At 36.0% G+C, this 12,992-nt stretch overlaps 1 protein-coding gene across 1 annotated transcript in view; it reads left to right on the top strand.

The window, feature by feature from the left end:
• LOC118840222 (fibrillin-2-like) overlaps positions 1-12,992 on the top strand; it is a 154,462-nt gene that overhangs the window by 52,992 nt on the left and 88,478 nt on the right. The window contains 4 exon segments of the mRNA XM_036747721.1: positions 734-859; positions 8,118-8,234; positions 10,634-10,762; positions 11,291-11,410. Coding sequence (XP_036603616.1) covers positions 734-859; positions 8,118-8,234; positions 10,634-10,762; positions 11,291-11,410 — 492 coding nt within the window.

Here is a 12,992-nt window from a genome sequence, read left to right as displayed (position 1 = left end):
AAATATTATTTCTCTATGAGAAACAATGAATGTGATAGATTCAGTGAGGTATTAAAAGACTTACACGAACTGTGGCAAAGCAAAGTAAGCAAAGCCAGGAGAACAATATCCACAGTGATTACATTGTAAATTTAAAATTAAAAAAATGGAAATCGAGTTGTGAAATTATAATAAACCAAGTTGGCCTCAAAAAAGAAATATGAGACAATACCTCCTTCTGCTTCTTATAGAGATGGGAATCCACTGGTGTAGAATATGACATATTATGTCAATTTTTTATATGTTTACTGGTTTTCCTGATATTTTTTAATCTTCATTTCTAAAAATTTTTTGTTGAAAGGGGTGATTCTCTGGGAGGACATGGGGTAGGGACACAAAAGAAAATGGAAATGATAAAACTGTCAATAAAATCTATTTTAAGAAATTGCAGACTATTAACAATCATATGAAACATGTCTCCAAATCACTAAAAATAAGAAATATTCAAGTCAAAATACCTCATGCACAGCAAAAGATAGAAATAGTCACTACTGATGCGGAAGAAGCCCTATACATACCAATATATTCATAGTAGTACTTTTGGGGTAGTAAGTAACTTAAAACAGGTAGGTACCCTTAGACTTGGAGATGGCTAAGCAAATTGTGGAATATAAATGTGTAATAGAATATTATTATTGAGAAATCATAGCAGATATCTACTATACATATTATATATTATACATTTTTGTTTTAGATCATGGCGAATGTTTGGAAATTCCTAATGTTGGTAGTCATGGCTTATGTGTGGATTTGCAAGGAAGTTGTCAATGTGTCTCTCACAGTGGCTTTAAAGCATTACAAGACCAGACCATGTGCATGGGTGAGAAAAATTTCAGTTTTAATCCTTAGAAATATCTAAAATAATTAAAAATAGAAAAAATCTTGTATTTAAGTATGCACATCATGAATACTTCTCATGTGCCTCATAGCAGAGTTAACATCTTAAAACTAAGTTAACTAAGCTATCCCTGGGGTTCTTAGGTATCGGTTTCTGGGTGTTTTTAATAATGATCTAGAAAAGCAGAATAATTTCTTTTTTTAGAATTTTCTATTTATTTTTAGCATTTATTTTTTAAAATGTTGAGTTCCAAATTCTCTCCTTCCGCTTTGCACTTTTCGCACCCACTGAGAAGGCAAGCAAAATGATATCAATTATGCATGTGAAATCCATGCAAAACTTATTTACAAACTGGCTATGTTGCAAAATAAAAAGAAAAGAAAAAGTGAGAAATAAAGTAAAAAATCATCTTCAGTTTGGACTCATTTGGGGTTCATCATTTCTCTCTGGAGGTGGACAGCATTTTTCATCATGGGTCCTTTGGAACTGTCATGGATTGTTGTCTTGATCAGAGTAGCCAAGTTATTCTTGTTTAATTAGCACAGTACTGTTATTGCTGTGTACAATGTTCTCCTGGTTTTGCCCACTTCACTTTGCATCCATTCATGTGAGTCCTTCTAGGTTTTGAGCACTCTTAAAGATAGTACAAAGAATAAGATGTTGGACTGCATCTCAGTTTTCTGTTAAAAGTATCAATAACTAAAATTTTTACCTCTCTATTCATCAGAGATAACCCTGGCATTCTAGTCTTTCCTTTTTTGCAGCTACTTTAAGCAACTTTTAGGCTGTTGTCCTGTTCAGTCATGCCCAACGCTGTGTGATCCCGTTGACCATAGCATGGCAGGCCCTCCTATCTTCTGCTCTCTCTTGAAGGTCTGTCCAAGCTCATGTTTGGTGTTTTCATGACTCTGTCATCCCCTTTTCCTTTTGCCTCCAATCATTCCCAACATCAGGGTCTTTTCCAGTGACTTTCATCTTCTCATTAAGTGGCTTCAGCTTCAGTATTTGACCCTCCAAGGAATAGCTCAAATTAATTTTTTTAAGTATTGACTGACATGACCTCCTTTCTATGCAGGGGACTCTCAAAAGTCTACTCCAGCCCCACAATTCAAAAGCATCAACTTTGCAGCCCTTAGCTCTCTTTATAGTCCAACTCTCGCCACCATACATTGCTACTGGCATCCATTAAAATTCAAATAATGCCAAAGGTATTTAGTTACTCTTCATACCTTAATGCTTTGTTTTCGTTATTATTGTCATTTTATTACTGTTATTATTTTACATATGTTACATAGTGAATACTTTTAAGGATCTATGATTACCCTCCTTTTACAGGTAAGATTGACTTCCTGGCTAGCTGAATGACTTAGCCAAAGCTTCACAGCCACTATTCAAATTCAAGTGTAATGATGTATGACACTGATAATCATTTAGTGTAGCTGTGGCTGACAAATACATGTCCTGCCTACCGGTGTACTTGTGAGCTTCCCTGTACTTTGTCCGGCTGGTCCTTGGCCAGACCCATACTCAGAACTGCTTTAGCATAGTTTTAGCAAGTCAGCATAGGACCTGCAAGAGCTGACCCAGACCTTAAGAACCAGAAGAGAGCATTGTCATGAAAACTCGGAGAGGACAGTATCTAGGAGAAGATGATGATCAACGGTGTCACACATTGCAGATAGGTCAAGAAAGATAAGGTGTCAGAGTTGGACTTTAGAAGATACAGACACTGAAGGAAATGAAAAAGCAAACACTGAACATATTTGATGAACTTTTTTATTTTTTATAAATTAATTTATTTTTAGTTTTCAACCTTCACTTCGATAAGTTTTAAATTTTCTACACCTCCATCCTCTCTCCCCATCCCAAGATAGCATGCAATCTGATATAGGCTTTACATATACCTTCTTATTAAACATATTTTCACATTAGTGATGTTGTATAGAAGAATTTGAATGGGAGGAGCCATGAGAAAGAAAAAAACAAAACAAAACAAAAAAGAGAGCAAATGGTATGATTTGATCTGCATTCAGACTCCATATTTCTTTCTCTGGATGGGGATGGCATTTTCCACCATGAGTCTTTTGGAGTTGTTTTACGTCCTTGCATTGCTGAGAAGAGCTAAATCTATCAGTCGGTCATCACACAGTGTGGCCATTACTGTGTATAATGTTCTCCTGGTTCTATTCCCCTCACTCAGCATTAGTTCACACAGGTCTTTCCGGGTTTTTCTGAAGTCTACGTGCTCATCATTTCTTATAGCACATTAGTATTCCATTACATTCATATACCACAACTTGGTCAACCATTCTTCAGTTGATGGGCATCTCCTCAATTTCTAATTCTTGGTCACCACAGAAAGAGCTGCTATAAATATTTTTGTACATGTGGGCCCTTTTCCCACTTTTTATGATCTCTTTGAAATACAGCCCTAGAAGTGGTATTGCTGGGTCAAACTATGCCCTTTGGGCATAGTTCCAAATTGCTCTCCAGAATGGTTGGATCAGTTCACAACTCCACCAACAATGAATTAGTGTTTCAATTTTCCCACATCTTCTCCAGCATTTACAATTTTCCTGTTTTGCCGTGTTAGCCAATCTGATAGGTGTGATGTTGTACCTAAGAATTGTTTTGATGTATATTTCTCTTATCAATAGTGATTTAGAGTATTTTGTCATATGATTTTAGAGAGCTTTAATTTCTTCATTTGAAAACTGCCTGTTCATATCCTTTGACCATTTCTCAATTGGGACATGACTTGTATTCTTATAAATTTGACTCATTTCTCTATATATTTTAGAAATGAGGCCGTTAGCAGAGACACTGGGTGTAAAAATTCTTTCCCAATTTTCTGCTTCCCTCCTAATCTTGATCGCATTGGTTTTGTTTGTGCAAAAACTTTTCTGTTTAATGTAATCACAATTATCCATTTTGTATTTCATAATGGTCTCTATCTCTTGTTTGGTCGTAAATTCCCGCATTCTCCATAAATCTGACAGGTAAACTACACCTTGCTTTCCTAATTTTCTTATAGTATCAGTCTTTGTATCTAAATCATGTACCCGTTTGGACTTTATTTTGGCATGTGATGTAAGACATTGATCTGTGCCTAGTTTCTGCCATATTATTTTCCAGTTTTCCCAGCAGTTTTTGTCAAATAATGAGTTCTTATCCCAGAAGCTTGGGTCTTTGGGTTTATCAAACAGTAGATTACTATTGTCATTGACTACTCTGTCTTGTGTACTTAACGTATTCCCCTGATCCATCCCTCTATTTCTTAGCCCATACCAAGTGGTTTTGATGATTGCTACTTTATAATACAATTTAAGATCTGGTATGGCTAAGCCATCTTCCCTAGCATTTCTTTTTATTAATTCCCTTGATAATCTGGATCTTTTGTTCTTCCAGACAAATTTTGTTATTATTTTTTTCTAGCCCTATAAAATAGTTTTTTGGTAGTTTGATTGGTATGGCACTGAATAAGTAAATTAATTTAGGTAGAAAAAGCAGTATAATTTCAACTGAAATTATGTACAATAGGGTTCACATTTATATAGTACCTTAGGGTATACAAAACCCTTTTCTCAGAATAGTCCACAGTGAGGTGGATGGTATGGGCATTATTATCCCCATTATCAGATAAAGATATAGATAAAGACAAAGAAATAAAGTCTCAAAGGGGTCAAATCACTGACAGCTCAAACATGGATTTCTGCTACACCCCTATGCCAAAAACATCAAGAAACTCATTTGTTCATTTTCCTTCTCTGACCATCTCCATGTCATGCGTTATTGTCCCTCACTCCCACTAACCATCCTTCCAGCTCTAATTCCACTCCTAAAAGGATATGTAATCATTTCCTTATGGCACCAATCCCCATTCCCTCTGACATCTTTAACTAAAACATTCCTCCCTGACCACTACTACATATATATTGTCTTCTGCATTAGTATGAGGCCAGGGTCTGTCTTGCTTACTGGCATTTTGTTTCCAGCACTTAGCTTAGTGCCGTGTACATTGCAAGAACTTAACAGCTTTTTCAATCATTTGTTGAGACCCTATAATCAGCGTAACTTTATGCTACTAGGCCTAGGATGGGGGAATTAAGATAGGGATATAAAGAATTATATCTTTTTATTCTTCAAGTAATATGGTTATATCCTGAGAAAGTATTCAAAACATTTCTACTTTTTTCCAATATTGTCTAGTGAAATGTATAATTATTTATGTCCTAGAGAAAGTACTTGAAAAATATATTTATGTAGTTTTTTAAAAATTATACAATTTAATAAACTTAGTATGAATACAATTTTTTCAGCTTTAATATGCTGCCTCATGACAGGGACCTAGATGAGAGCATTCATTCAGTAAACATTAAGCATCTACTTGGTGCCAGGGATACAAAAAGAGGCAAAAGACAATCCCTGCCCTCAAGGAGCTAACAATCTAATGGGGAAGATAACATGGAAACAAATATATACAAAGCAAACTATATACAGGGTAAATAGGAAATAATTGATGGAGGTAAGGCACCAGAATTAAGATGGGCTGGAGAAGATTTCCAGCAAAAGCTAGGATTTTAGTTGAGAAGGCAGAGGGTTTAGTAGTCAGCACAGAAAAGAGGAGAGTATTCCAGGCATGGTGGATAGCCAGAGACAATGTGCAGAGCTGAGAGACAGCAGATTAGGGCCAGGTTGTGTAGGGCTTTGAAAGCTAAACAGTGGGGTTTACATTTTATCCTTGTTGTTCGTCCTTAATTTTCAAAGAGGACCAGTGACATCATAGGGTGATGAATTGTGAGTGAATTGGATTTAAGTGAAGCAGAGTTGTCCAAAGTCACTGGACCCATTCTCTCTTCATGAGTCATCAAAGTCCACTGGCAAGACAAAAGTCAAGATGACTGGCGATGTCTCAGGATGCAGTGGATTATGTCTCACTAAGCTCTAAGTGGTCTATAGTGTTGAGGACTAAGATGCAGTGTGGGAACCCCAAGACTGGAGTTCCCAGAGTAGTTGAGGAGGAGTACCCCTCAAGGACCCAAGCACTGGAGAGGGTCAGGGCTGTCTGGAATGAATTCACGATCTCAAGCATTCTTTAAGTCAAGGTGGCAAAGTCTTATTATGCTTTTCAGTGGGCGAGATTTCTTAGGGAATCTGCAGCCTTACAGGGGTACAGGTAAAGTTTATGTAGGATATTTTGGTGTAAAACATGCCAAATATGCTAATTAGCTTTTTGGGGGTGGCATTAGGGAGTGGTTAAGGGGTGGTCAGTTCTTAAAGGAACATGCAATTTTTGTATCTGCTGTGCAGGTATCTTATGCAGAGTTCACTGGGAAATAGCCTGGGGTGGGGGATGTGCCCCTACATGGAGGTGTGGTTTTAGGCCTGAAACATCACTAAGTCAACTAATGGTTATGGTTGACTGGGAAATACCCAGGCTGCTTCCATAAATGTCTTGTTAGACAAAATGAATGTAAGGGAGTATACATATGTCTAGGTCTAGCATGCATATGATAGGTCAGTGAATAGTAAATATTGTTATGACTCAGTACAGAGCCAGTTCAGCACATATACAACTGGTCAAACTAATAAATTCTATAAGTGCTGCTGGCTACTGTGTCAGGAGGAGATTTAAGTGTTTTGCTAGGGCATGACGTCCTGCTTTGCCAGAGAGAAACTGCTAGGGCCAATGTTTTGAGGCTAGGGAGAGATGTGATTTTGGAACTTGGGTCCAAGCACAGGCACCCAAACACCCCATCAAGAGCACCTGCTTCAGTAACCTTCAAGACTGTTGGAATAAATCAACATTTTATCATAAAGGCAATAGGAAACCCTTATTAATATAGGGAAGTTGCATGTTCAGATCTGTGCTTTAAGGAAAAGAAATCTGGCAGCAGATAGACTGGAGTGGGGAAAGACTTGAGGCAGGGAGATCAGCTAGGCTGTTGGAATAATCTAGGCAAAAGGTAGTGAGGACCTGAAGTAAAGTGGTAGTTGTGACTACGGAGCAGGGGTTTAGATTGCGAGATCTTGGGAAGGTGGACATAAGAAGATCTGGCCACTGATTGGATATGTGAGATGAAGAAAAGGTCAGAATCCAAGATTATAAACCTAAGTGGCTGAAGGTAGCAGAAACAGAACAGACTATTGCATTATTGCAATAATCTAAATGAAAACAATTAAATAAACATTAATGCAATGACCAATTTGATTCCATTAAACATGTGATTAAAAAAAGAGCATCCTCCTGTTGGGAGAGAGGTGGGAGAATATGGATGCAGAAGCATGTGTTGTTAGATATGGTTACTGTATTGGTCAGTTTTGCTTAATTTTTGTTGTTGTTACAAGGGGAAGGGAAGCCTATGTCAAGAACAGGTTGGTATTTTAAAAAGGAAATACATAAAATATATAGCATTTTAAAGTTTGCAGTGTGTTTTAGGTTAGTTAATTGCTAGAGTTATTATTTTATCTCCATTTTACAGGTGAAGAAATTAAGGGTCAGAGAAGTTAAATTAATTACCTTTGTAGCAGTTTTTAAGTATCAGAATAAGTGCTTGATAAATCTTTTCGCATAAATTCATTCATTGTAATTCAATAGAAACTAGAGGCATGAAGTTCTGTGCCTTTCACCAAAGCTGAGTCAACTCTACTTAAGTTCTTTATTAGATTCTTTGAGAAGTTTATTGGAAACAACTATAATGTGATTACTCATTTATAGTGTTATTCTTTGAATTTGGCCCTTCAAATTTATACTATGTGACCATTTTGATTTGGAGATCAGTGAGGTCACATTAATCTCTATTAAGTAGAGGTTTGCTAAACACACTAATAATATGAACAAGGTTTCCTGGAAAATATTTAAAATGATTAATGGTCATGGCCTCACCAGAAAAAAAAAGTTTCTTCTTTGGAAGAACTATTTACCCACTAATATGTTTAAGTTCATGCTAATTATACATAGCTTTTGTTTTTTCTGTTTACTAACTCAGGAGGTCCCCTAAAGGTACACATTGTTACCATAGTTCTAGCTATTTTATGTTCCAAAAAACAATCATCACATTACTAAAAATTTCTGTAATTCAGAATTTTCAGTGATCCATACTTGACTTTTCTTCAATTAATCTCATTTGTGAGGTTTTAATAAACAAAAGCAAATTAATGCATAGATAGAATTTGTTAATGGTCATACTGTATTCAACATGGAGAAAAACAGTTCCTTTATATAAATGTTTCTTTGTAGATGTCGATGAATGTGAGCATCATCTGTGTGGAAATGGAATGTGCAAAAGCACAGTTGGATCCTACAACTGTCTTTGCTACCCAGGGTTTGAACTTACTCATAATAGTGACTGTCTAGGTAAGCACTTAAATCTACCTCTTTTTTCTTTCCAGTCCATTCAATTGTAACACAAGATACTGTATGAGAAATGAAATTAAGATGAAAATTATTATTGTAAATGATTTTATATTACATAACTATAATATGTTTAGATCAATCATAATTGTTCAGTAAACATTTATAAAAGCCTACTCTGTGCCTGACACTGTGGTAAATTTTGGGGATACGAAAAGAGGCAAAAGACAGTATCTGCCCTGAAGGTGCTTATGATCCAATGGGGAGACAACATGTAAACATATATATATACATATATATATATATATACAAAGCCAGCTATATTCAGGGTAAATAGGAAATAATTTTTAAAAAGAATGACTGTAATTAGAATTACAATTTGTATCAATCTCTTCTGTTAGGTAGGCAAGAAATTAAATGGAAAGGCCATTCATCAATCAATTCAGTCAAAACAGTAGATCATAAGATCATAAAATTAGAGTTGGAAGGAACCTCAGAGTGAGTCTTATACAACCCCCTCATTTTGCAGATGAGGAAACTGAGGCCCAAGGAAGTTAAGTGACTTGCCCAAGATTGCTCAGGTAGGGTGAGAGATGTAATTTGAACTCAGCCCTTTCTTCCAGGTCTTTTTTTATTCTGTATCCATTTATTCCTCTGCATGCAATTGTAACCCTTTTATACAATTGTAGTCAATGTATACTGTTTTAACTTCTAATTTCTTCATTATTTAAGGAATTTAGTTTCAAAAGAAAAATTTCAAAGTACTGAATATATTCAGGCTCTAAGAACTTTTGTATACAGCCAAGGAAGAGCTTTGCCCTCGTTATTTTAACCAGTGAAAATTTTAAGCTTTGTGAAGCATAGTGTGAGACAGTGGTACTTTTTGGTCTCAGGACCTATTTCCTCATTCTTAAAAATGATTGAGTACTTACCCAACAGCTTTTATTTGCATGGGTTATATCCATGATATTAACCACATTAGAGAATTAAGATATTTTGGTATTTTTATAAAAATAGTTTTGATCTTATGGATCCTTAAAGGGTCTTGAGTATTACCAGCAGTCCCCAGACCATGCTTTGAAATTTAGTGATAGAGAGGAAAGAGTGCTGAATGTGAAGTTAGGAAGACCTGAGTTCAAATTCTGCCTCAGAAACTTACTAGTTATGTGATTTTTAAGCTTTCTGGGTCTCAATTTCTTCATTGTAATCTCTCTGGTCCTTAGCTTCTTCATCTGTAAAACTAAGGACCTTCCAGCTCTATATCTATAATCCTTTGATCCATTTCTCTTTGATTTTTGAATACAGGCTGTCCTCAACTTGTGAATAGATCATATTCTAAAATTTTATATGTCCCTTAGTTGTTTGGAACTCAGTATTTTTTGTTTTGTTTTTGTTTTTTTTCCACAAAATAAAATTGTGTTAAGTAGTGGTTAGGTCCCCAAGATACCTAATGTTTTAAAAAAAGAAATTAAAAGTTACGATGAAAAATAATTTTAAAAACCACTTTTATGCAGATTAATAATTGTATATTTCAGCTCTCTGAATTTTCCAAATATTTTCAGAGGTTTAGATGGATATTCCCTTTGTCACCAGTCATAGATTTTGTTCAGTAATTCCCTGCTATGCTAGAAAATGTAATCTGAGATGATGTAGATGGAGGACTTACTTCTCCCTTCTGTGACCCTTTTTTCTTTATTGTTCTTTTACTTGTCATATCTCTATATACTTTTTCTGTACCTTTTAAAAAATTCTGTGTATTAGTAAATGTTTAAGAGTATTTCATTCAACTCCCACCAGGTAGACCATTGACTATAGTTTCTGATATCATTATTTCAGCTGAAGAGTATGAAAGGGTGTACTTTTAATTAAAGTACATTTTTAAAACACTTTAAAATTTACTGATATGGAGCCAGCTCTAACCTTTGGTGAAAAACGGAACATTTTACATTCTTAGTTTCTAAATCCACTGTGAATTTAGCATATACGTAAATTCTATACGCAATCCAAAATGTTCTGTGTAGTACTTACTGTCTTTTATATGGCTAAAATTCTTTGCCAGAGTAAAGGCTGTTAATTTTTTAGTATAGATCTGGGTGTATCAGTCCGAAACGTAGAATAATGAAATTTGCATTTTAGAGTATCAAATTAAGTCCTTACACATTCGCCCTAAAAAGAAGATATTAGGCACAGAAGGATTCCTTCTTAAGCTTCTAATGCCAGAAACCGATGCTTGCTTTCCTAGCTATTTATTTGTTTCCTAGCTATTTTTAAATTACAGTGGTATTAATGCATATTTTAGGTGTAATGTGGCATATATTTCAACATTCTAAATAACTATCCCTAAAGGTTTTTTGCCTCTAAAAGTTAATTATCCACTAAAGTAACCTTGTGTTTTCTTACAGATATAGATGAGTGCAGTTCATTTTTTGGACAGGTGTGTAGAAATGGGCAATGCTTTAATGAAACTGGCTCTTTCAAATTTTTGTGTAATGAAGGATATGAACTTACTCCTGATGGCAAAAATTTCATTGGTAAGGATTCCTCAAAAATACTCACTAGAAAAATCCTTTGTTGAAAATAAAGAAAATGTGTTTTTAAAAAGGTAGAAAAATCGAGTGAACCATTCAAAATATGTGCATATTGGTAGAATTTTAAGTTGAATCAATAATTTGATTATTAGAAGTATACAATGGATAATGGACAGAGTACAAAGGCAGGCAGACAGATAGACAGATAGATAGATGGATAGATAGATAGATGGATAATTAAAAGTACACAATAGTACTGTCAAAGCTTGAGGCTACCCTATCTCCATGAAAGAAGGCAGAGGAAATAAGTTAATAAAAGGCTTCTAAGGCCAAGTATGAAATTTGCTATCTATATTTGCCTAGAGTATTTAATGACTAAAATGATCAATTTACCTATATGGAATTTCTGTTGCTATCACTCTGCAGGAAGCTATTTGCAATATCTGTCATATGTTTAAAATCTCTCTCTCTCTCTCTCTCTCTCTCTCTCTCTCTCTCTGTCTCTCTCTCTTGCTCACTCGCTTGCTCAAGAAACTAATGAACTTGTTACCTTTCTGGGCTCTTGTTCTCCTGGTGCCTGTCTGAACCTGGAAGGATCATTTCAATACATCTTCCCTCCAGGTTATGAAGTAAAAAGTGAAAATTGCATTGGTAAGGCCAACTTTTTTGATGCTCACCAGTTTTAAGACTAAGTGGTACACACTAAATGAGAATAAGCTAGAAATACTAGGAATGGAAACTTCCAATTTAAAAGAGTAGTGGTGACATAATCCTTGCATAAAATCAGTAATAACTAAGTATGGTTTCTTAAACTTTCAGGAAAAATTATATATGATCTGATTAGAATAATGAACACAAAGATCAAACTATCTGTATTACTACCTCTCCTCAGACTGGTGGAAACAGTACTAGATTCTGAGTCCAGGAACACAGGGAATAATAGTATCCCCAAGATCATTGACCCTGCTTTCAACATGGCACGAAGAACCTTTGTCCAGGGAGGCAATTCATATACATGTGACCTGGCAACTTACTCCATATATGTTGTAGCCCTTGCCTCTTCAGCAGTCAAATCTACTAAACACTCAGAAAAGAAAGTTCTCATAAAAGAAAAGCCTTAGCATTAGAAACAGATCTAGTTTCATTTATGGAAATAACATTAAAGGAGATGCATTACCACCTGCTTTACCATTGCACTCTGAGGATCATTTTATTGTTGTTGTTTGTTGTTCTTGAATTTCTCTGGGACCTGAAATATGTGTGGGCCCCCTATTAGACTGTACCTGAAAGTGCTGACTGCCTGGCTTTTCTATTTGTTTTTCCAGCTCTTTGCACAGTTCTTTGTACATATTAAGTGCTTTAAAATGCTTTTCCATATATCCTTATACTGTAACGGTGTGTAGGGTGAATTCAGAGAAGACTGGTACCTCTGATTTGAGAGCTACCAAATCCTTTTTTAGCACAGCTTTCCACCTTTGGTTCCCATGGATTCACCCATCTCTCACCTTTGGCTTCAAGAAGCTTCAAGAAGCATGCACAGTGGCCACATCCCAGTAAACTGTTCCAACAGATAGGTTGTTGCCAGGCATGTGAAGACTTGCCCTGGTGGAATGGGCAGTGAGGATAATTTGTTCCATTGACTATGAAGGTGGTAGAAGCAGGCACCATGGAGCGCTTAGAGCTTGGTTAGACATCAAAGACACCAAGGCCATCCACTGCATACTGGGCCATTGACGGTCATCTTGACTTTTGTCTTGCCACTGGACGTTGATGACTCTGGAAGAGAGTGAGGCCAATGACTTTGTATAACTCTGCCACAAGTAAATCCAATTTATGTGCAAATAAAAAGATATCACCCATATCATTTTACAATTTTTACCTACCTCAGCGTGATGTGGTGACAGGCACATGATAAAGGAACATGTGCAGATACACTGGGAGTTGTAGTCACAATCCTGAAGACAGGTGGCCTGTGCCATACAATCATCTCACTGTACTGAAGAAGCAGTGGGATTTGGCAGCCTCTGGTTGTCTGAGCAGTCTTTTTGAAGGACCACACTGCACACCTGTCATGAGGAAGGACTAGAAAAGGTATCTTCAAAATTGCCTGCTTCACCTAAGATAACCCTAGCCTGCTTACCTTGGCTGGCAGGGATCTCTCCCTGTGGTGGAAACACACAAAAATGCACAAAAACTTTTAAAGAGATGATTCTACTATCTGTTGGTACATGGA

This window comes from Trichosurus vulpecula, chromosome 1 (assembly GCF_011100635.1).
Source record: "Trichosurus vulpecula isolate mTriVul1 chromosome 1, mTriVul1.pri, whole genome shotgun sequence".
Taxonomy (NCBI): domain Eukaryota; kingdom Metazoa; phylum Chordata; class Mammalia; order Diprotodontia; family Phalangeridae; genus Trichosurus; species Trichosurus vulpecula.
Note: the sequence above shows the minus strand (reverse complement) of the source record. Positions and strands in the feature narration are given on the sequence as shown.